The following is a 22,532-nucleotide window of genomic DNA, read 5'->3' as shown; positions in this document are numbered from 1 at the left end:
TTCCTCATTTTCAGATTATGTGCTTATCACTTAAGCCATTGTGCACGCTGGGAATAAACACGGATAGTCTGCTGATTCGACGTACCTGTGAGAGCCTGCTGCATTGCTGTTAGTGTTTCTTCTCCCCCTCCCAGGTAGTCTTTCCATGCCCAGCTCAGTGACGTCTCCAGTGCCAGTCATTACTGTCAAGTGGGACAGAAGGGGACACGTCGCAATCTGTGGTGGGCCTGGGATGAAGTGTCGGTAGACAAGTGTATAGTTGCCTTTAAAACTCTATCCCAGTTCAGGTGAAAGGCACCCGGAGAGGGACCACCTCTCATCCCGTTGGAGAAACGCATCACCATTATGCATAAGACACCAGGAAAAGAAAAACATGTAAGACAAAATGCCCACCCTATTTCATGAAGGACTCTGAAACGGAAACAATTTGGTTGTAATTCCCCTTTGGTTATGTAATGGGAGTGTAGACACAGCAGCCGCTGCTGTGAGAGGAGCACAGAGGGTCTTGCACCTCACAGAGCAAGACCCTCGATAAGAGCTTCTGTGCCCACGGAGCTTCCAGTGGAGGTGGAAAAACAGACCAAAGGAAAAAAACAACCGAGGAAAAAATTATACAATGTAATAAGTACTGCAAAACAAATAAGTGCTGTGATAGACAAAAATCATAGGGCTCAGATTTCTGTGGAGAAGTCCAGGCAGGCTTCCCTGAAGAGGTGACATGGAATGAGGTTTTTGTCAGGAGGCACAGGGGAGAAAGCATGGAGGTAGGTGTAGAAGCAAGAAACTCTGTGGTATGTTTGCTCATGGTCGTCCCAAGTAAGTCACACATTGTTGATGGAAAGTGAGTATGAATGTCCTGTGAATGATTAAAAAAAATTTTTTTTAAGTTAATTTATTTTGAGAGAGAGAGTGTGCAAGCGGGGAAGGGGCAGAGAGAGAGAGAGAGAGAGAGAGAGAGACCATCCCAAGCAGGCTCTGAGCTGTCAGCCCAGAGCCCGACACAGGGCTCAAACTCACGAACCATGAGATCGTGACCTGAGCCAAGATCAAGAGTCAGACAGTCTTAGCCAGCTGAGCCACCCAGGTGCCCCCACAATACCGTTTGTAAAACACAGTTGTTTAAAAATTGAAGCCGCCGTTCTGACCACTGCGCAGAGCCTACTTTATTTATTCTAGGTTTGCCTCTTACTCTTATAAATTTGCATTATTGAAGAGAGGGACCTGGCTCTTGCTGAAGCCATAGGACAGACACCATTTGTTGTTATTTGTTGATGTCAAATTTACTACCAAGCAAAAATGTTTCCCTTGTGAACATCTCTTTAGGTCTCCGGGTGGTGAAGATCAAATAAAATAATAAATTCAAATAGCGTCAAAAATGTCTCGTATCAATTATTTACTTGTTAAGGTGGTTATTTTGTGTTTTAAACAGGTGGTGTCATTGGAAAGACATTAATTCTGTTTCTCTTTTCTTCTGATAAGTGTTTATGATGATAATGGTTAAGGACTCTCAGGATAGTCTGACTCTTGACAGTAGCAAGATGGAGTTTGCCGATAGACCACGCTGTGTAAACCAGTAGCAATCACGACACTTGTTGCGAAGTGCCACTGCCTGGAACCAAGCCAGGACTTGGCTAATTCAAACTCTATTCTTCGGTAAATAAATTGAGTCTCTGAAACACCTTCACACACTGAAAACTGTCTCGTAGTTGTTGATTGTTTTTCCCTTGCGTAGAGTATCATAGTACTTTCCTTTTTTATTGTTTGTTAACTGTGACAGGATTTCATATTTTTAACCCAAGACAGTTGGCTTTCCAAAAATACTGGAAACAAATTCATGATGTGATCATCCTCACCCAAATCCCAAATTGTGGTAGATCTCCATTTTCTCTCGGTTATTTATAGTTAATACTTCCTTCGTGCATTAGGAATGGCAAATTGTCTAAGTAGAGCTTTGGGAAGTGGGGCAGACTTTTGTACCTTGAGTTGTATAGTCCTTTGGCTTTTCTGTCTCTTAAGGCTTATTATTAAATTTTTTTAACATAGTCATCAGCTTGTATCCTTGGCCTGTGCTTGACTCTGGATTAGCACCAGACAGTAAGGTCCTCTTGTTTATATTAGTTTGGGATGTTTATTTGCCTTATATCACTTATACTGAAAAAGAAGTATATAGGTATCTGTAAAAGTAGAAACTTACCATTTTTTGAACTTCCCCCCGCTCCCCACAACTGTACGGCTTTTCTGCTTTTGGATGTAGTCTTTGCTTTTATTTGTCAGATCCTACAGTAGGGTGAGTGTGTATGTGGGTACGTACATGCATGTGTGTATTTACACACATGGAAATACCACTTCAAGATAGTTGTGATTTTCTTTCCATTACATCTTGGTTCTAAGCTATTATTGTTACACTTGAAAATAAGCAAAAGTAAGTTCATCAAAACTTATTAAAATGGGCTGTTAGTACATTACCTAAAAAACATTTGGGGTTTCTTTTAGCATGAGTAATTTTGAGTTCACTGGAAATTAAGTTACAATTGTTGCAGTTTTTCATGTAGTTTTAGCATTTGTGTCACTCACGATTCTTAATTATCTTAGTACATATTTTATGTGACATAATATCCACACTCCTACCACCTACAGCCTCTGCAGAGAGCATGGCACCTGGCACCAAAGTAATAAAAATATAAGCTCCAGAGTGAGGAGCAAAGCCGAAACAAGCCATTTTTACATATAACTTAAGTTTAGGTTCTGTGTAGTAGATTGATCCCTTACTTAACCTTTAATAAAGTTGGATTCAGGGGTATTTATATATAAATAAAAAATAAAATTAATTTCGTGTCATACTTCCTCATGAGCAAGTACCAGGTAATATATTACAATGACACTTAAACTTCAGTCCTGGTCCTGTTGGCGGAACAATTGCCATACTTTTTTAGTAACCGTTTTTGAGGTTAGCCTTTAAACAAGTTGTTGCCTTTTGGAAAGGTCATTACAATTATTATTACTGTTGTTTTTAATGTTTATTTTAGAGAGAGAGAAAGTGCAGGGGAGGGGCAGAGAGAGGAGGACAGAGATGTGAGGTGGGCTCCACGCTGACAACAGTGAGTCTGATGCAGGGCTTGAACTCAAGAACAGGGAGATCCTGACCTGAACTGAAGTCGGATGCTCAACCAACTGAGCTACCAGGCTCCCCACCATTAGTATTATTATTAGGATGATGGGGTCGTATTCACACTAATTGAATCAGTTTCTATTTCTCTGGCTTTTTATGTCCTATAAAGTTATCTAAGCAGTCATTTCCTCTTTTCACATGATTTGGAAAATAAAATCGCATAGAAATCTACATATGTTTAAGACTCCATCCCCACAAGACCCCTCCCTCCCAACTTCCCTGAATGGGCTTCTGAGTTAAACTGACATCTCGATCTTGATCAGCTTCCGTATAAGTAATGTTACAGTCAGTGTGTTTGTACATGAGCCACCTCAAAGCATAGTTGCAGATTTTGAGTAAAAAGGGCGAATAGGGAAGTGCATGCCTGTCTGTATTAATGCTACCTCTTAAAAGTAGTCACTCTGTCCTGTTAATGAAAGTGTATCAGCCTAATAATGCATTACTCTACCAGGGTGTTTTAATATAAAAAGAAAATAACCTAGAGGCAACTAGGCTTTCAACCTTTAAGATAATGGTTCTGATAATGGAATACTAGACCTGTGAGGGAGGTAAAGAGTGTATTTCCACAGATGCCTCCCTGGTGCTCATTAAACCTGGTCAAGTTATTGACTGTTCCAGTGCTTCCTCAATCAATACCTTTTTGCGGTAGGAGATGCGTGTCCTGTCCTGGAAAGACCAAGAGCCCAGATAAATTGGCCTTTGAATCCCAGCTCTGCCTTGTACTACTCATGTGACCTTGGATATGGATCTTAACCGCCCTGAATGTTGTTGCTTTTCTTAAATGAGATGATAATACTTTCCATGCAAGATCTTAGTAACTGCTTAGAATAACGTGTACGCAAAGCGCCTGAAGCTACGACCGGTATATGGTACACACTCTGCAAATAAGAGCTATTGTAATTACAGCGATGAAAATGATGGTAATGGTGAGTATTCATTGATCTGTGGGGTTTTTTTTTTTGACGTCTTTAATAGTACTAGTAATATTGTCTAAAATTTAGATTTCTTTCTCAGTAGTCAAGATTTATTACTTTTTGGCTGCTTTATTTAAAATTTAAAAAACCTTTGATCAAATTTTTTTAACTTTATTGAGGAGTAATTGACAGATATAATTGTCTATATTTAAAATGCCTACACATTATACAGTTATTTCTAATTTCTAATTACGGTTATCAGTAGTGACTTTTTTCTGAGTGTGGTCTCCATGAGAAACATCATCTGCCCGTAAGAACTTGTTAGAAATGGAAACTCTTGGGCCTCACCCAAGTCTTTTTAAAAATAAATAAATAAATAAATAAATAAATAAATAAATAAATAAATAAATAAATAAATTTATTTTCTATATTGCTTTAACCTACTTTTTTTTTAAATTTTAATCCAGAATAGTTAACATACAGTGTTCTATTAGTTTCAGGTGTACAATATAGTGTTTTTTAACAGTTTTATGTTATTCATTGCTCATCATGATATGTGTACTCTTAATCCCCTTCACCTGTTTCACTCATTCCTTGGCCCCACCACCTTCCCTCTGGTAAGAACCATCAGTTTGTTTTCTAGAGTTAAGTTCCATCTTTTTGGTTGGCCTCTGTTTTTCTTTGTTTGTCTTTGTTTGTTTCTTTGCTTTCTGTTTATCTTTGTGTTGTTTCTTAGGCTGCGCGTTAGAGTGAAATCCTGTGATATTTCTCTTTCTCTGACTTATTTCACTTAGCATAATGCTCTCTAGATCCTCCATGTTGTTGCAGATGGGAAGATTTCATTCTTTTTTATGGCTGAGTAATATTCTGTTGTGTGTGTGTGTACCACATCTTTTTTATCCATCTGTTGATGGATACCTGGACTGCTTCCATATCTTGGCTATTGTAAATAATGCTACAGTAAACATAAGGGTGCATACATCTTTCCAAATTAGTGTTTTACTGTTTTTTGGGTAAATACCCAGTAGTGTGATTACTGGATCATAGGATACTTCTATTTTTAACTTCAGGAGGAACATCCATTCTGTTTTCCATGGTGGCTGCGCCGGTTTGCATTCCCACCAACAGTGCACAAGGATTCCTTTGTCTCCACATTCTCACCAACCCCTGTTGTTTCTTGTGTGCCCCAAGTCTTATTAAATCACAAGCTCTGTAAGTTCTAATAAGGCCTCCAGGAAATTTGGATGCACACCCAAGTTTGAGAACCACTGCTTTAGAAAATCTGAGAAACACAGAAAGGGGTAACTTTCTTGATCCTGTCGTTTAGAAATGACCACTGTTAGGATTCTGAGTGTACTTCCCTCCCACCTTTTCTCTATTCTTGTGTGTTGGTACTTATGTGTATTTTTTTAGCCTTTTTCCTTACGTGTATGTGTAAATACCTATTTAAAAAAAAAAAAAACCTACCATACTTTATGAGTTCAATAGCCTCTTGTGTTCAGTTCAGTATTAAGTCATGATCATCACTGTATGTCATTAAATTTTATTTGAAAACATTTTTAATCACGTGGCTACATAATATGAGTGTTTATAATTTGTTAACCAAGCCCTTAGACATCTGAGTTGTTTACAGATGTTGAGGAGGAACATAAGCAACACTGAGTTGAAAATTTGTATTCATAAATCACTGGGGATATCTATGATCATTTCCTTAGCATAAATTTATTACCAGGATGGAATTACTAGGTCAAACAGTATGAACATTTTTATAGCTCTGAATATATATTGCCAAATTACCTTTCCGTAAAGAGGTGCCATTTTGTACTCCGACCAGCCATATTGGGAACTGTCTAATTCTCGACCCTTGGCCAACCCTGGGAGCCCCAGGCTTTTTGAATATGTACTAATTGGAGAGGAGGATGTTTATGAACTGCAAGTGAAGAGGATAGAACTCACTGTCTTCTAGTCTTTGCGTTTCCTTATACTTCTGTGTTCACAAGCATGAACAGTAGATGCTGTCTTGGATTTTGTTTCTTACATGCTAATGATGTTAATTTATACAGTTTACTCTTCTTATACAGCCTGCTCCTTACTTCTTCAAGACTCCATATTTTTCATTGAAAGGGAGTTGCAGGTCTTCTAAAGGTGTGCTATGGAACAAAAATAACTAGGCAACGTGGATGTGATGGTGAGCCCCATATACCTGTAGGGATTAACTAGGGACTAGAGGGCCTTCAAGGAAGAAAACAACAAATTGTTCCTGTCTGCAGTATCACAAATCAATTAGGTAATGCTATTATAAATATTAAATCTTGCTAATGAGGGAATTGTTGAAGGAACCTGAGATAAAAGAACTGAATGCTACACTGGCTGAAAAAAAAAGTTTCATCAAGAAGGTGACCTTTCTGTATACAGTTATCTTAAACAGCTATGGTGAAGGCTGGTTTGTGATATATTTATCAATCCTGTTAAAAGTTATGATACTGAAGGGCACCTTCGTGGCTCACTCAGTCACTTAAGTGTCCAACTCTTGATTTTGGCTCGGGTCACAGTCTTATGGTTTGTTCAAGTTCATTCCCTGCATCGAGCTCTACACGGACTGTGCAGAGTCTCCTTGGGATTCTCTCCTTCTCTCTCTCTGCCCCTCCCCTGCTCACTTGCTCTCTTTCAAAATAAATAAAAAAAATTATACTGAAACTTATTCTTTGAGCATAAATTTATTTTAGTTTATGTTGCATTAATTAGTGACTTCTGGAGTCTCCAGGGTAACGGAAGCTCCCTCGGTGTTGACATTCCTAGCTTCCCAGGCAGTCATAAGGATGTCCTGAACTCGGGAATTAGAATGGAGAGAATGAGGGCTAGGGGCACGGTGGGTGCCCCCAGTGTACTCTGGGAACTGACTCCAGGAGGGTGCCTCAGACTGCTGCTGTTTAGACATCATTCAGACTTCCAGGAAATGAAATCAGTGTTGCTAAATTTTATTTTTCCTCTCCTTTCAATCACAGACCCTTGAGAAGATCATGAACAGGGCCCCTTGCTCGTAAGATTGTCACCGCATAGAAAATAACTGACTTAGGGCACCTCCTGTTTCCGGGGGTTATAAATTCATTCAGCAAACCCACTTTAGGCACATTGTTTTTGAGTATACATTTCACTCCTTTGCAGATTTCACTTGAAATAATAATAACGAGGAGCATAGTGTACATAGTGCTTTCCAGTTTACAGAACCATTCTGTACACTTGTTGGCTCTTGTCTGTAGTCCTATCAGTTGGTGCTGTTATCCCCACAGGACAGCTGAGGAAGGCAAACCTCAGAAAAAAAGAACAAAGATTGACCCCAAACGTGTCTGTCACAAAGTTGATGCGTGCTATTTGGGATCGGGAGCCAGGTCCTCTGGCCAGATCTCCTGGGCTTCTGTCTACCCTTGGTAGCATTACATAACAAAGGGAAATCTGGCAAGCACAAATGAGATTACCTCCCACATTTGAAAGGGTGATTGGGAAATCCTATGTGAGCAGCAGGTTAAAACACGAATTATTTATTTAACATCCATAGAAGGTGCCTTGCAGGAAGAAACAACCATGGTGGTGTGTATTGGGGCTGCTGCGGTTCCATTGTTGGGCCGTCATGTTTATAAGTGACCGAGGGCCCCCTTTTTCCATCTGACCCTGGAACACAGATCTCAAATGGCCAAGAAGAGTATCAGAGGGAAACCTATGTAAAATGCGATTTTTCTTCATTGGTGAAAGGGTTTCTGAACCCTTGTACACAGGGATACATATAAATCAGAGGCCACTTTGTTGGAGCCATTTGGCAGGATATTATTTATTTTTTTTTTATTTAAATTGTACTCTTCCCCAACAAGATCGGAAGAGCAGCTGTCTATTTAAGTATGTATCCTAAAGCAGCAGTGCATTCGTTGGGTGTATTAAATGAATGACGTGTTGCCAGAAAGGCTAAGCAGACAATTGCCAGAATGACAGTGTGGCCTCGAATTCCCCACGGAATAAATTTGAGAGCTGTCATGAGACATCCCAGCTTACTTTGATTGCATTGATGATGCCCAGAAGGAGAAGCAGCTTCAGATCTAGATTCTCAGTCCAGTTATGGCTTTATAGACCATCATCTACGAAGTTTGGTGTTCACTGCAGTAGGATGATGCCATTTAATTTTTTTATTTTTAATGTGTATTTACTTTTGAGAGAGACAGAGACAGAATGTGAGTGGGTTGGGGGCAGAGAGAGAGGGAGACACAGAGTCAGAAGCAGGCTCCAGGCTCCGAGCTGTCAGCACAGAGCCCAGCGCGGGCTCGAACGCACGAGCTGTGTGAGATCATGACTTGAGCTGAAGTCGGCCGCTCAACCGACTGAGCCACCCAGGCGCCCCATGGACGATGCCATTTTAAATAAGATGGGCTCCTTTGTGCTAATTAATGTGCTTCATGTATTTTGAAATTGTATTTGGCATTTCCTTTCAGAGTACTTTATGCTTTTCTTATAAAAATAATCCATACTTGTAAGCACATGGAATTCTCAAAAGAGAAAATGAGTAGTTTATCCTTTGCTCTGCTGGTTCAAATCCCTGTCCTGCCTTACCTTCCCCTCTTCAGGGAAAGCCACATTCACGATTTGACGTATGTGCCTTCTTCTTTTACTTTTCACATAAACATTTACTCATGCACATATATGGGATTTTTTTTGAGGTACTTTTTTCAAAAATAAGAGCAAATTTAGAATACTCATTATTATTATTATTTTTAATTATACTGTAGACCTCTTTCTAGGCCAGGACATGCAAATAAATCCATTCCATACCTGTAGGGCTGGAACATACATTATTCTGCTTCTCACCTGTTGGTGAACATTCTGTTTGTTTCCAGTGTGTTTTATTACCACAAACATTTACTGTTACAATGTAAGCATTATTTTATGAGCCATATGATCATTTTCCATTCAGTAAAGTGTTTTGCTAAAGAAGGGGAAAAGTAGGAGCCTTCCATATTGAGTTGTTACCTATAATCATGTACTTTTGCGATGAGTGGTATGGTATGTGGTAATAAGAATTATAGAGATTTAGGTGTAGAGTATCTCTTTATGTATGGAGCAGCCGTAAATGTAGCTTGTATTTTGTGTTGGAGTCATTTGTGGTTAGCTTCAGTGTGTGGATTCACTGAGGAGCAGGGGTGATCTTTCAGCTGTCATAATGCCCCATCTAGACCCCTTCCAGAGCAAATCAATTACCTGCGTTTGGGCGAACCTAGTACACTAATGATAGACTGCCCAGTCAGCCATGGTTTGCTACTTTTACCTTGTTAGACCATGGCCTTAGATTTCTGGGAGTGAGCACCTGGCTTTTAGAGTGCATTAATTTAAAAAAGCGCTCCGTGGAATTTTGGAATTACGAAAGAAGGGAATGCCGCTTCGATGGTGTGAAAAATTGGCCCAGATCCTCTGGATTTCCTAATATATGATAAATAATATTTACCGGCCACGTGTTTCAGAATTTCAAGTACACAGGAAGAATTCTGAACAGAGTGATTATGAAAATAACCAATTTCCGTAAGTGAAAATGACCATGTTTATTAATGGGGCCGCAATTGCCTATTGCATTCAATCCCATCTGTAACCAGCAAGGAGAACAATTGTTTTGCATGATTTAGTGCTTACAAAATTACGGTGGCACGGCAAAGCTTACTGTACCAGCCGCTTTGGAAAGAAGCATATGTGGTCCTTTTGCAGGTAATAAAATGGCAAATCCAATTTGCGATTGCAGAATAAGCCTCTGAGTGATATATGATCTTCATAGCAGCCTCGGTCAGGGGGTCACCGCTAATCACGGAGCTGGCTGGCTTCCCCTGTGGCCCGGGCCTTCCCACCGAAGAGTGAGCAGAGTGAATCTATGTCTGGGAGCCAGCCAGCCTGTCTGTAGATGCACCACTTTCTAGCTTATTAGATCCTCTTTGTCACAGTGCTTAATCCTGCTGCCTGATCCTTGTTAGAACACCACCAGAGCGCCGCTCGGGCTTCTAATAAAGGAGCTGGGCGAGGGCGCCTAACTAGACGCACTGAAGCGTGCGGCAGTGAGGGGGATTGCATCCTGACTGACAGCGGGGGCGAGACGCTTCCTGCATGTTATTACTTAAAAGGGAACCTACCTCCGACAGCTGACAGATGAGCTTTGCTGAGGCAAGGGTAACTTGTTGCTAGGCCAATATGAGACGGGTGTCATCTTTTCACATAGTATAATGGCCCAGCTTTACTCTAATTATATTAACCCCCTTCTGAAATTGCTGCATTCTGGGCCGGCACACCGGCAGGTAGGGAGGCCGGAGACAAATAGCCGGCTGGGAAGATTCCAGCCGCACAGAGGCGGGTATTGTGCTCTCCGCCGATGACATTAAGTTGAAAAGCAAAATAAGCACGTCCTGTTACCCCGAGCCGGGTTAGAGCTCCTAAGAGGCAGTGCCCGGGTTTGGCTTGCACGATCTCAGTCTCTGTCACCTGCAGCAGTCGTCTGCTTTTAGGGTTTGCTGTGGATGTTAAACATGGTCTTCCTGCTTCTTTGTTTACAAGGAAAGAGCAGCTTCGACCACCGACCACCAAGCTATTGTTTGGGGTCGCCCCCTCCCCCCAGGGAACTTGAATCACTCCCTGCCAATTCTGGCAGCCCGGTGAAGATCTGGGAATCTGACTCAGTAGCTGTGTTTGATACTAAAATTAAGCACATGGGGGTGGGGGAGAGGGTGCCCCAGGTCCCCTCCCCCTCTGGAATGCACAGATGAGTGTAAAGTGGTAGAAACGAGAATGCTCATGAATATCCCATGATCCTTTGTGTTGTACCCCGACTTTTGCACTCCTTTTCCCCAAAGGGTACGTGTCTAGCTGGCATCCAGCGTCTCCTGCTCCTGTGTGCTCCAGTTAGCAGACGTCATTAGCAGTCCCCTCCGTCTCTTCTGTCTCCGTTGACAGCGCTTAAATAGAGACATTGCTAGGGACTGACAGATCTCCAGGGGGTTAGAGGCTTCAGACAAAAGGGCCCAGAGAACACGGCTGACCTTTCTTGGCATTACTCCTCTAGCTCTGTCTTCCGTGTGTGGCAGTCAGGGAGCATAGAACTTTAGTATGTGATTTTCAGAGGATTACCACTAAAAAGGCTGCCGGCTTCGTAAGAGGCTGCTAATAAGTTAACAAGAGGCCCCGTGCATTCCCGAGTGGGTAGGTGGTAGGAAGCAGGCTCTTCCTTCGCACAGAGACATGTACTTGTATCTCAAGCTCAAAGATGATCCATTAAGATTTGCTTCGCTCATAGCATACCTGTACTCCCGCATTTTCGGGACAACCCTTGGACCTTGGTGGAAGCAAGCTTATGATGCAGCCCAGGAGAAAAGAGAGTCTTCTTTCTCTCACTGTCCCATGGACGTCATCCCCGAGCTGAGGATTGCCTGTGGGGTCTTTCCTGGAGACTGTCTCTGGTCCACAGTTTTCTCACATGGACCCAGGGCCCTGAAAACACAGCATGGTGAGAAGTGCTCTGTGCTCCAGGTATCGAGTTCCCTTCCCTCGTCCTCCCCCTCTTCTTCCGTAGACTAGTCTGAACCACATGTTAAGAGAAAGCAATCCCGTTGAATTAATTCCTGGTGATATGGGAATGTTGGGGAGTCCCAGATGTTCACCAGATTAAATTATACCCATTAGAAATTCAGCCTGTGTTTCTCAGTAGGATAGATGATTTGGGGAACAAGGAGGAAAGATCTTCAGGTCAGAGTAGCCACTAACAGGGAGATCCCCTTGTTTAGGAAATGGTTTGCTTCCTTGTGCAATTCATGCCTTTTGTGGCTTCTCTTCCTTTTTTTCTTAGCCACTTTGGAATACGTATATTTTTCCAAATGTCTGTTATTTATTGTTTCATAGTTGATTTCATGCTGATGTCAGTGGGCAGGCCTCAGAGGCAGGATAAACATAGCTTGTTTATGGGGTGAAGATTTTAAGAGAGGTGTTTACTTCCACTGCCTCCACCCCCAGCTTATTAGTGAATTTGCTATACCATGGTGACCGTTGCCTGCTGTGGGGCCTTTCCTCAGTGACCATGCTTCCTAAGAACAATGGACAACATATTCACTGTACGTTTAAAACAGGCCACTTAAGAAATACGGGATTGTTGGGGTGCCTGGGTAGCTTAGTCGGTTAAGCGTCCGATTTCTGCTCAGGTCATGACCTCACAGTTCGTGAGTTCAAGCCCGGTGTCGGGCTCTGTGCTGACAGCTCAGAGCCTGGAACCTGCTTCGGATTCTGTGTGTCTTTCTCTCTGCCCCTCCCTTGCTCGCATGCGCGCGCGCTCTCTCTCTCTCTCTCTCTCTCATAAATAAACACTAAAAAAAATTTTTTTTTTAATATGGAATTGGTTTTGTTGTCTCTTTTAGAATTGTTTTTATTTTTATTTTTAGAGAGAGAGGGAGAGAGCAGGGGAGGGGGGAGAGGGAGGAAGAGAATCTTAAGCAGGTTCTGTGCTGTCAGCATGGGGCCTGACGTGAGACTCGATCCCACGAAGTGTGAGATCATGACCTGAACTGAAATCAACAGTCAGCCACTTAACCGACTGAGCCACCTAGGCACTCCTAGAATTGTTTTTAAACGGAAGACTTTTTTTCAGATGTTATATTCATTTTTAGGAAAAGAAAAAATTGGAAAAAGTAATAGAATTATATGGAAGAGAGGACAGAGTACAGCAAACAATATCCTAAAAGAAAAAAATAATTACAGGGGAATTTAAACAAGATACAAATTTTTATTCTTAGAAAGCTAAAACCCCTCCCCAGGAGAAGATAAAAACAAATAGCTCAGGACTTACAGCTCACACCCAAGTAGGATATGCAGCTAAGAGAATTTGGACAACTCAGGGATTTTGACTTGTCTGAGGCAGTTTTCTGACTCCTGGTTTAGAGAATAAAGCCTATTAATTTACCCAATGATTTAATATCTGACTAATGATGTTTAACCATTAGGATGAGGAAACTGACAATATTGATAATCTTGGAGAGAAATTTATCTGCTTATTTTTGTAGTTGACACCAACAAATTCTAAGTAGCTTTGGAAAAATGATGAATTACTCATTATATTTGGTAATATCTGTTTTCTTGAGAAGCATTTTATTAAATGTAATCACTTTTATCTTGGTCTTTTCTTTATTTTTCTGAATAGTTACAAGTTCGTATAACAAGAAGAAGACAAATTGAAACCATCAATCGTTTTAAGAAGAAATATTACACCATCTTCCCAGTACAAATGTTTGTGCATTTCTTAAGTTCAGATCAGCTAGGACATTATGTGCTTCATGGTATACTTGCATCCCAGAATGTGTTTTCCTTATCCTGAGTTATCAGTTATGACACAATTGACAAGTAAAGTTTCAAAACTGGACAGGCAAGGCACGTTGGATGTATCTTGGGAAGAATAATCGGTGAGTCTCTTGTCCTGCAGGCTGGGAGTCTGAAAATGGACTTCCTCAGTAGGGCCTTTAGGGGAAGGCTTTTGGTGAGTCTGATGCCAAGCAACCTGAATACGCTGCTGCTCCAACACCGTGCTGTCCTTATCTCTTGCGTAGGCAAGCGTGTGGTGGGAAGCTCTTTCACACGTAGCCTTTACCATTTTTGAATATACCAAACGGGGGGAAAAAGGTCAACTGACTCTTAACAGATGATATTCAGATGGGTGGCACTTGCTGACTTTGTTATGCTACCTTCCTTAACTCATCCATGGTTGGTCTAGAATATGTAACCTGAAAGCTTCACCAGACAGTGTAGAAAGAATACAAGATTTGGGGTCAGGAGCCTTGGGCTCAAATCCCGACTTTGACATTTTCTGCTTGGACATATTACTTAATTTTGTCATGTTTCCATTTCTCCATCTATAAGCGATGTCAATTATTGACCTTAGGGATTGCTAGGTAATCAAATGAAGAAATGGTTTTTAAAGCTAATTCATCAGCTGGTAAGGAGTATACAGATGTGAGTTTCCAGCATTTCTGTGTTAATGAGATTCATTTAGTGCCGATTCTGTGATGTGCTTATGGTCCCTGAGTAATACAACAATTTTACTTGGGCAACGTTCTTATCTTCCTTCACTCATGGTCTACTTTGATGAATGGTGATGTTGATTGGATTGGGTTTAGATGAGATTGGACAAGCAATAATATACATTGTCAAACAGAATTTCAGGAGGTTCTAAAAGGATTGTGTCTTTCAGTCTTGGATGGGTCATTTCCTTCTCTGTAACAAATACCTAGAAAAATAAAGTATATGCTGCATTTGCGAGAACACCTTCCAGGTTTCCTTCCTTCTTACCTTTTTATCTCCCTCCCTCCCTCCCTCCCTTCTTTCCTTCCTTCTTTCCTTCCTCCCTCCCTCCCTCCCTCCCTCCCTCCCTCCCTCCCTCCCTTCCTCCCTTCCTTCCTTCCTTCCTTCCTTCCTTCCTTCTGTTGTTAATTTCTTGGGCCAGGGTACTATCACTAACATTTCTTGCATACCAGTAAGGACTTGAAGTAACATTTTTAAAAAATCAACTCAAATGATCCAAGAGGTATTTTGGGTTGTGCCATGGTTACTGGGCAGGACTCCTTAGACCTGATTTGTGTTAGATGAAATGAACATCACCTCTCCTCTCTTCCTTCCATCATTTCAGGAAACTTGGATTTAACTGGTCAGAAGCAAGTGTTCAAAGCAGAGAACAATCCCTGGGTTACCCCCATTGCTGACCAGTTCCAGCTTGGTGTGTCCCACGTGTTTGAATATATCCGTTCTGAGACATACAAATAGTAAGTAGACTGTGATTCTCTAAATTAGTAGACTGTCGTTTTACAGTATTTGTAATTATGCCATTTTTAAAAACTATCGTATGACCTTGTCATATTGGTGGCGGTTAGCTTATAGTATTTTTAAATGTTTTATTAATAACCACAGGTAGTAATTGCCCCTGTTATTTATAGATTATTCTTAATTGACGTTTTCAAGGGGAATTCACACCACAGTTGTTGAGAAAAATTTTAAGGCATTAAATTGGTTGCATATTCATGGCACTAACGAGATTCACCAGACACATTAAGATCAGCGCGTACTTTTTTCTCCTTTGAATGCAAAGAATAAGAAATGTTACGAACAAAATTGTTAAGCAGTTTATTTATAGCATTAGGAGGAGATACTAGGAAAGCATCATTCTATTCTTTAGAAGCTCTTACTCTAGCAAGATGATAATCTCTCTAAGAGAAAAAGAAAAGGCAGAAAAAGAGGAGGAGGAACCAGCCAGCTTTAGTCACAGCATCAAAATCCCTTAAGTCCTTGCCCTGGGTCAAGGGCGACCTTGGGGAGCCAGCCCTAGGGCCTAACTGTCCACACCTCTTTCTTCCTCGTTGTGTCAAAGGGCTGCTGGAATTCTTCCCTCCCCACTTGCCCTGTTGGTTCCTGCATCTTCTGACGTTATTTCCCCCTCATCCCACCCCCATCCCTCAGTTGAAATGATCATTTATCGTAGTGCTTCCCGATCCTTAATGGTGAAATCTAGTCCCTTCTAGTGTTAAACAAATACAGAAGAGACCCGAAAAAAAAAAAAAAAAATCCATACTCTGATTTAATCAGATTTTGTGTCCAGCACCATCCTTTGAGAATTTCACGTCCCAGCTACTAGAGAAGAGCGCGAGAATCATTAAAGGTCACATTCAGTTAGGAGTTTGCTTTTTGGGGCTTAAAAAAATCCCCCCCACTCAACACAGGCCTCACTGAGTCCGTGCTGGGGCATCGGGTCAGGATTAGCCCACAGGGTAGAATCCCTGCCGGTAGATTGTCAGCTGTGTGCTTCTGGACCCTCCTCCCGTGTACCGTGTTCCTGGTCTCACATCTAGGACTTGGTGTAGTCCTGTGTGCCTCGGGCAGAGCCACAGAGAAAATGAGCCGGGAAGAACGATGGTGTTAAAATTAAATACGCTTAAATTGCTGAAATGATAGCATATCCTCATATGTGAAAGCCGCTTAAAGCACGATTTAGGTTTCTTTTAAGATGATACCGTGACATTTACAATATGCCTTTCAAGACTTACCTCAAGAGTAAACTGAGAGAAGTAGAAGATGTGTTTTATTGTTTCATGAGCCTCATAGTTACTTGCAATGATATATATAGTGTCTTTAAATATGAATATAGCTCAGCCTTGGAAATTAGTTCATTATGAAAATGTGTGAAAATATAATTGCAAATGAGCAGCGTATTGTTCATTTTTTTCCTCTTAAATTGTTAATCATTGCTATCATCAGTTTTAGATAGAGGTCTGATATTTTCTCAGTAAATGGGAGTCTCCATAGATCTTCGTTTGTAGGTTATCTTTTCAGAAAATCATTGTATATACCTTAACATACAGAAAAATACACAAACAAGCTTTTATGAACTCAGAACTGGGGAAAATATTTGTTTTTCATTCTAGATAACCCTGTTTTATTTTATCATCCATTAATTTATAATCTATAGAGTATTAGAGCACATTGCCTATAAAGGCACTTCTAATTTTAATTTCATTTTAAAAGATTACGTTTTGAATTGATGGATATTGTGTTAACTCCAAGTCCTTGACTAATCACCATCATACGGAAACTATTGTATGTTACGAACTATTTCTGGTTATTTGAACATGGTTAGGATGTTGGATGAATGAGGCCCATGGCTTCGATTGAGTTCGTTAGTGGGCTCTTTGAAAGGGACTGTATATGACACAGCATTTTCATCAGTAGCATATTTGTTGCCTCTGGCCCCGTCTCTCTTACTAGCATCCTAGTTTTGAGGATCAGAGTAATGTAAACAATTTGCCCACTGGCTTATGTTCTGATTTCCTCCTGGAGAACGAAGTTATCCTTTATACAGTGACATGAGCATCCACAAGCTTAAGTAAGCGTAGGGGAGTCATCACCCCCTTTCTTGGGGGACCAGTTAGTACAACGTTCACTGCTTTTAGAGGAGTCTGTGGGAGCCTCAACTGGGAGGATACACTTGATGTGACCTCCTTAAGGGCAGGGACCCTCGGTGAATTCCCTCAGAGTTCTCCCCTTCTCCTTAGGGAGGAGAGAAGTGTTAGTGGCTTGGTATTTCAGCTTTCTGTCCTTCACCCATTCTCCCACATCTTCTGTGTTCACTCCTTTACTGAACGTACTAGCTGAACACGTGGCCTATTAACTAAGTTAGATGCTAAGTCAGACTCAGTCTTTTTTAAGATAGTACTTACACAAAAATGCCACCATTATGTTTCACTGAGTGTTAAAATGTAAGGCCTTCTTGGGGCGCCTGAGTGGCTCAGTCGGTTAAGCTTCCTACTCTTGGCTTGGGCTCAGGTCATGATCTCATGGTTCGTGGGTTTGAGCCCCGTGAAGGGCTCTGTGCTGACAGTGACGATCCTGCTTGGGATTCTCTCTTTCTGCCCTTCCCTGACTCGTGCTTTCTCTCTCTCTCTCTCTCAAAATAAGTAAACTTAAAAAATAAAATAAAAGGGAAGAACCTCTTTTATATGAATAGCTGTACATTACTGTGTCCTCATGTAACTAGAACCCAACTTAATTCTTTAATTTTTTTCAGCAGCCACTTCCTAATTAGAGGACCTTTTGCATCCTTATCAACTACCTGAAAAAATGTTATTCTAATTAAGCAGGTGCTTGGCTACTTTTTTTTTTTTTTAAGCTGGGCATGTGATGACTTTGAAGGAGCTGGTTTATTCATTACAGATATTTTTTTCAAAAAAGCCAATTTCACATTCAGCACCTTCACCTTAGATATTCCGTTCTAAAAGCTGCAGTTTCTACTCTCGCTTGTCCTTTTTTGTGTAAGCCACATAGACCCCTTCCAGCAAAAAGTCCCTTTTTTGTGTATCGATCTTGAGACGACTCCCATGGAAGCACATTTTCATTTTGCTTTGGCACTTACTTGCCAACGCCTCTGCTTCCTTATTTTCCTTTTTTCTAACCAATCGACCCATTCCTAAGTGAGATCAGTAAACACCTCACCGGCATGTCTCGTTTTCATTCATGTCTGCGGTCGACTTTCACAGCGACCTTCACGTTCCAGGCACATCCTCAGAGGCCTTCTGAGTGTAGAGCAGCGACAGGTGGAGAAGACGGATTATCTGATTTCCAGGCTCTAATGGACTCCAAGAGGAGCCTCGGACATTGGAAACCAAACAGTGCAATCAGTGTTGAGGAAGAATTAAAATGTTCCGAGAGGATTTGACACGAGGAAGATAGGAACTTGCGCAGTGGAGCAGGGGCCGGGGAGACGCGGGTAGGTGTGGCCGGGAGCATGTTACGGTAGCGTGCTGTAGAACACGCTTGGGGCATTCATCATGCCTTCCAACTCATTTCTCAGGTGGGGACTGTTCTTTGTTATTTGTCATACTTTCAGCCAGGGGAACATATTGGCTGGTGTCATTGCCTAAAAAAAGCCGCTCATCCAGTTTTTGAGGAGCAAACCCTGCAAGTACATTAGCATTTTTCAGGCTGTCCTTAGGCCATAAGGTCACCTCCTAACGCTGTATCCGGTGGTGGTTTTCTCCTTGTTTGACCTCTTTTATTTCTGTGAAGCAGAATTATGATAGAATAGTCACCACTTGTTTAGTTTCCAGAAGGTAGATTTTTTTTTTTTTTTTTTTTTACCTCCAGGAGGAGAAGTCAGATTAGAGTCAGGATCCCTGACAAGATTCTTTGTGAAAGGGAGTAACTCACACTTTTCACATTTCCATCAAGGAAGGTGGATGGGAACCGCAAGCCATTTTAAAAGCTGACAAGTTAACTCTTAACAAAAGAAGAGGTTTGACAAATGTTAGGCTGAAAATGTGTTGGTTGAAAGAGGCATTTGGAAAACAGGCACCCTCATGAAGGCTGCAATTTGCGAAGCATGGCGGTCCTTAAGCCTCATTTCCAGAGCGGCATAACTCAAAGGATGCTTCCCTGGCATTTTCCTGTCTCGTGACGTGCTTTTGTCTCTAGGGGAAGGCGCCACACTCACTTACTTTATTTTCTTTTTTAATCTTCAGTGGAGACTGGCCATACTATTATTCATGCCAGTTCTCGGAAACATTTTAACAACGCAGTATTTGGTGGATGGTGGGCAGTGATGAGAAAAATGCCAGCAATTTCTTTTCACTACAAATCTAGCAAAATAAGTCATCCTGTTCGGCTTATAAGGAGGAATACTTTGATCTTCTGGGTATCCTCTCCAAACTTATTTTACTCGTACAGTTAAAACTAAGTAATGTTTTCTTTTTTTCTTCACTGTGTGCCAACCTGTCACAGGCTGTAGTGGACGTAAATGGGCTTTATTAAACAACTATCATATCCTCTAATGCCTGCAGAGTCTGTGACGTAGAAGATCCTTAGATAACAGATATATCTGGTCTACCAAAAGGCTAAAGCATTTCAAACCTAATTGGTGACCCCCTCCCCCCCCCCCCACCCATTCATTTTAAGACAGGCCTTTCAGGAAGGAAATCCCATATAACAAAACTTTCCAAACCTTATTATTTCCTGGTGAAGTATAAAAATGGATGCACAGAACTAGCAGATGGTTTTATAAATATCATGGAAAGATGAAGGAGAGTGTTAAACTTCCAGGACCTTTTTAGCAGTTAGTGAATTTTACGTAGTGACTTAGGAATGCAGAAAAAACGTAGACTTCTCTTTCATTACTGTATCTGAAAACAGCTCAAATTAAGTCAGAGAAAAACAATATTTCCTTAGAGTAGACGTGAAAATGAAGAACCAGTTTTGGTTTTTTTTTCCCCCCTAAAGCTTTGGACATAAAAGATTGTTTTTATTTTTAAAGGTTGACTGTGTATTGGGTGCCTGGTAATTTATATTTCCTCTATAGATGTTATATATGTATATATTTTTCTTGTTAATAAACATATTATCACATTTGTACCATAACATAAAATATGATTCAAATTCTTGACATCTCCAGATCTATGTGCATGCAAATATGTTGCATTTATCTAACATCGCTAAGAAATAGCAAAGAGAAAAGGGAAACTGTCCATAAAGTATATTTTGGGTAGTATGAGGTCATATCCCTTATCTGATGTTACCTTCAGTGGTAAAATTACACAGTGCTCCTTTTTCTCCAGATACTATGTTACCAGCACAAGTTATTCCACTGAACAGACGTAATTTGGGATGTAGTATCAGCTGTCGTCCTTGGACATACTCATTCACCTGTTGCTGTCTGTGGCCATGAGCGTTTCATTGCTCTGGTAAATTAATACCTCCCTCTTAAGGTAACAGAAAGAAAACAAATCATGTGAGAAAAGAGTACATAACAATTTTCTCTCTCTTACAAGTTTTTTGATTAGATTAATGTAATTTACATTTAAAAGGATTTTTGCTCTCCTGCTTTTAACTTGTTTAGCGCTATTCAGGTAAACTTGAGAGGTAATTAGTAATTTTCCATTTTCTTTGTACATGTGCACATTTCTTTCAATACATGAAGTTTTTACATGCCTTGTGAAGCTTTATTTTTCTAGTTTTATTTTATTTTATAGTTCGTGCAAAATGGTTCGGTTTTTTAAATGGAAGGTGTTTCCCATTCGAAATTGCCGGTGCACCTGAAGTTTGGGAGAGTTAAAGGAGGGAACCTCTACCCCCTAAACATAGTAAGGTCAAAGTTGAACCTTGCCAGGGTTTACAAACTAGCTTCAGGATGCTACCTGTTATTCCTGAACGCGTCTGGGAAACCCTGTCTTATACATATTTGGGGATGTTTTTTACTCTGACTTGAATATACGCGCACACTTGGAAAAGCTTCCCTCCCAAACCCATGTTCGCTGTGGTCCTCCAATGTGGTCACGCCGTAGCCACATTGTGCTGGCCTGCCAGCCCTGTGGGGACAGGTTTGAGCATGTTTGGCCGATGGGCAGGAGCTGTGTCAGTCTTTCTGCATTTTATGTAGCCGATAGTGTCCTTACCACTAAAAGGTTGAATACATTTAAGGGCGCCTGGGCGGCTCAGTCGGTTAAGCATCTGACTTCGGCTCAGGTCATGATCTCATAGCTTGTGAGTTTGAGCCCCGCGTCGGGCTCTGTGCTGACAGCTCAGAGCCTGGAGCCTGTTTGGATTCTGTGTCTCCCTCTTTCTCTGCCTCCCCTGCTCATGCTCTGTCTCTGTCTGTCTCAAAACTAAATACGAACACTAAAAAAAAAAAGTTGAATACATTTAGAATAAATGGGAAAAAAACACAACTTCCACGTCAAAGGGAGAAGAGTGATGTTTATCCTGAACCTCACACCTTTATGTAATACTGTAAAGAACAGAACCTTCATGTCCTCCCTCCCCCACCCCATCTCCTCGCTTGTATGTTGACTGTCCAGCTTGCATTAAGCCTGTCTTGTACAGCTGTACTGTTATGTACAGCGTGATTCGTTACAGTTTCAATTTAAGGTAAATAGAATACAGATAATTTGTTCCACTTGACTGGAGAAAATCAACATAGCCTAGACCCAGCTTGCCCTCTGAAAGAGAAATGTGTCAGGTTACTTCCTCTTCAAGAGCTATTTTGAGTTCCATTTTTAGATGGTATTCACTTGATAGAATCACATTGATCTATTGAGTATTGACCTCCTCAGTGAAATGAAATTGATCAGCCTTGCATATTGACAACTTTTTTTTTTTTAACTTCCATTCGTCTTAAGTTCAATGCTTGATGCTTTCTGTCCAGCTAAGATGAGTTATTGCCTGTATTTGCAGTTTTTATTTGAGAGATAAATTAATAAGTGGTGCTTTTATAATAAAGAAAAACCTTGTGGTTTCTATTCTCTACACAGCAATACGTTGTTTTATTACATGTGGGCTTTTCATTGAGGCCTGGTCTCGTATTCTGGTTGTGAATTACTGGAGGGTTTTGAGGAGGAGTTTTTGGTAAATTTTTGGGAGTTCAGTACTGTCAGCTATTCTGCTTTAGAATGTTTACAATGTGAAAGGAGTTTCAATCAGCTTTATCCTATAAAAAACTCAACTGTGAGTTACGTTTATAGGCATTTGTTGATGTTCCAATTTATTTGTCAGCCATTAAGGCAACAACTTTTCATATTTTATCCTCTTCTGTTTGTATATTATTTCACGTATATTTTTAAGACTCATGGTATCAGGGTGCCTGGATGGCTCAGTTGGTTCAGCGTCCAACTTCAGCTCATGATTACACAGTTTGTGAGTTTGAGCCCCGCAGCTAACAGTGCAGAGTCTGCTTGCGATTCTCCCTCTCCCCCTCTCCCATTACCTCTCCCTCAGTTGTTCCTGTGTGCTCCCCCCACCCCCTCTCTAAATAAATAAACTTAAAAAAAAAAAAAAAGACTCATGGTACAAAAAGTTTGTGGTCAAGAAATACTATTTCCGGGGCGCCTGGGTGGCTTGGTCGGTTAAGCGTCCGACTTCGGCTCAGG

At 41.0% G+C, this 22,532-nt stretch overlaps 1 protein-coding gene across 2 annotated transcripts in view; it reads left to right on the top strand.

Moving 5' to 3' along the window:
- RSU1 (Ras suppressor protein 1) overlaps positions 1 to 22,532 on the top strand; it is a 203,702-nt gene that overhangs the window by 99,347 nt on the left and 81,823 nt on the right. For both annotated transcript variants that reach the window (XM_047867796.1, XM_047867795.1), the window contains one exon: positions 14,762 to 14,894. In XM_047867796.1, the coding sequence (XP_047723752.1) occupies positions 14,762 to 14,894 (133 nt within the window). The remainder of the gene's footprint in view (positions 1 to 14,761; positions 14,895 to 22,532) is intronic.

This window comes from Prionailurus viverrinus, chromosome B4 (assembly GCF_022837055.1).
Source record: "Prionailurus viverrinus isolate Anna chromosome B4, UM_Priviv_1.0, whole genome shotgun sequence".
Taxonomy (NCBI): domain Eukaryota; kingdom Metazoa; phylum Chordata; class Mammalia; order Carnivora; family Felidae; genus Prionailurus; species Prionailurus viverrinus.
The sequence above is the reverse complement of the archived record's forward strand: the minus strand, read 5'-3'. Positions and strand labels throughout refer to the sequence as shown.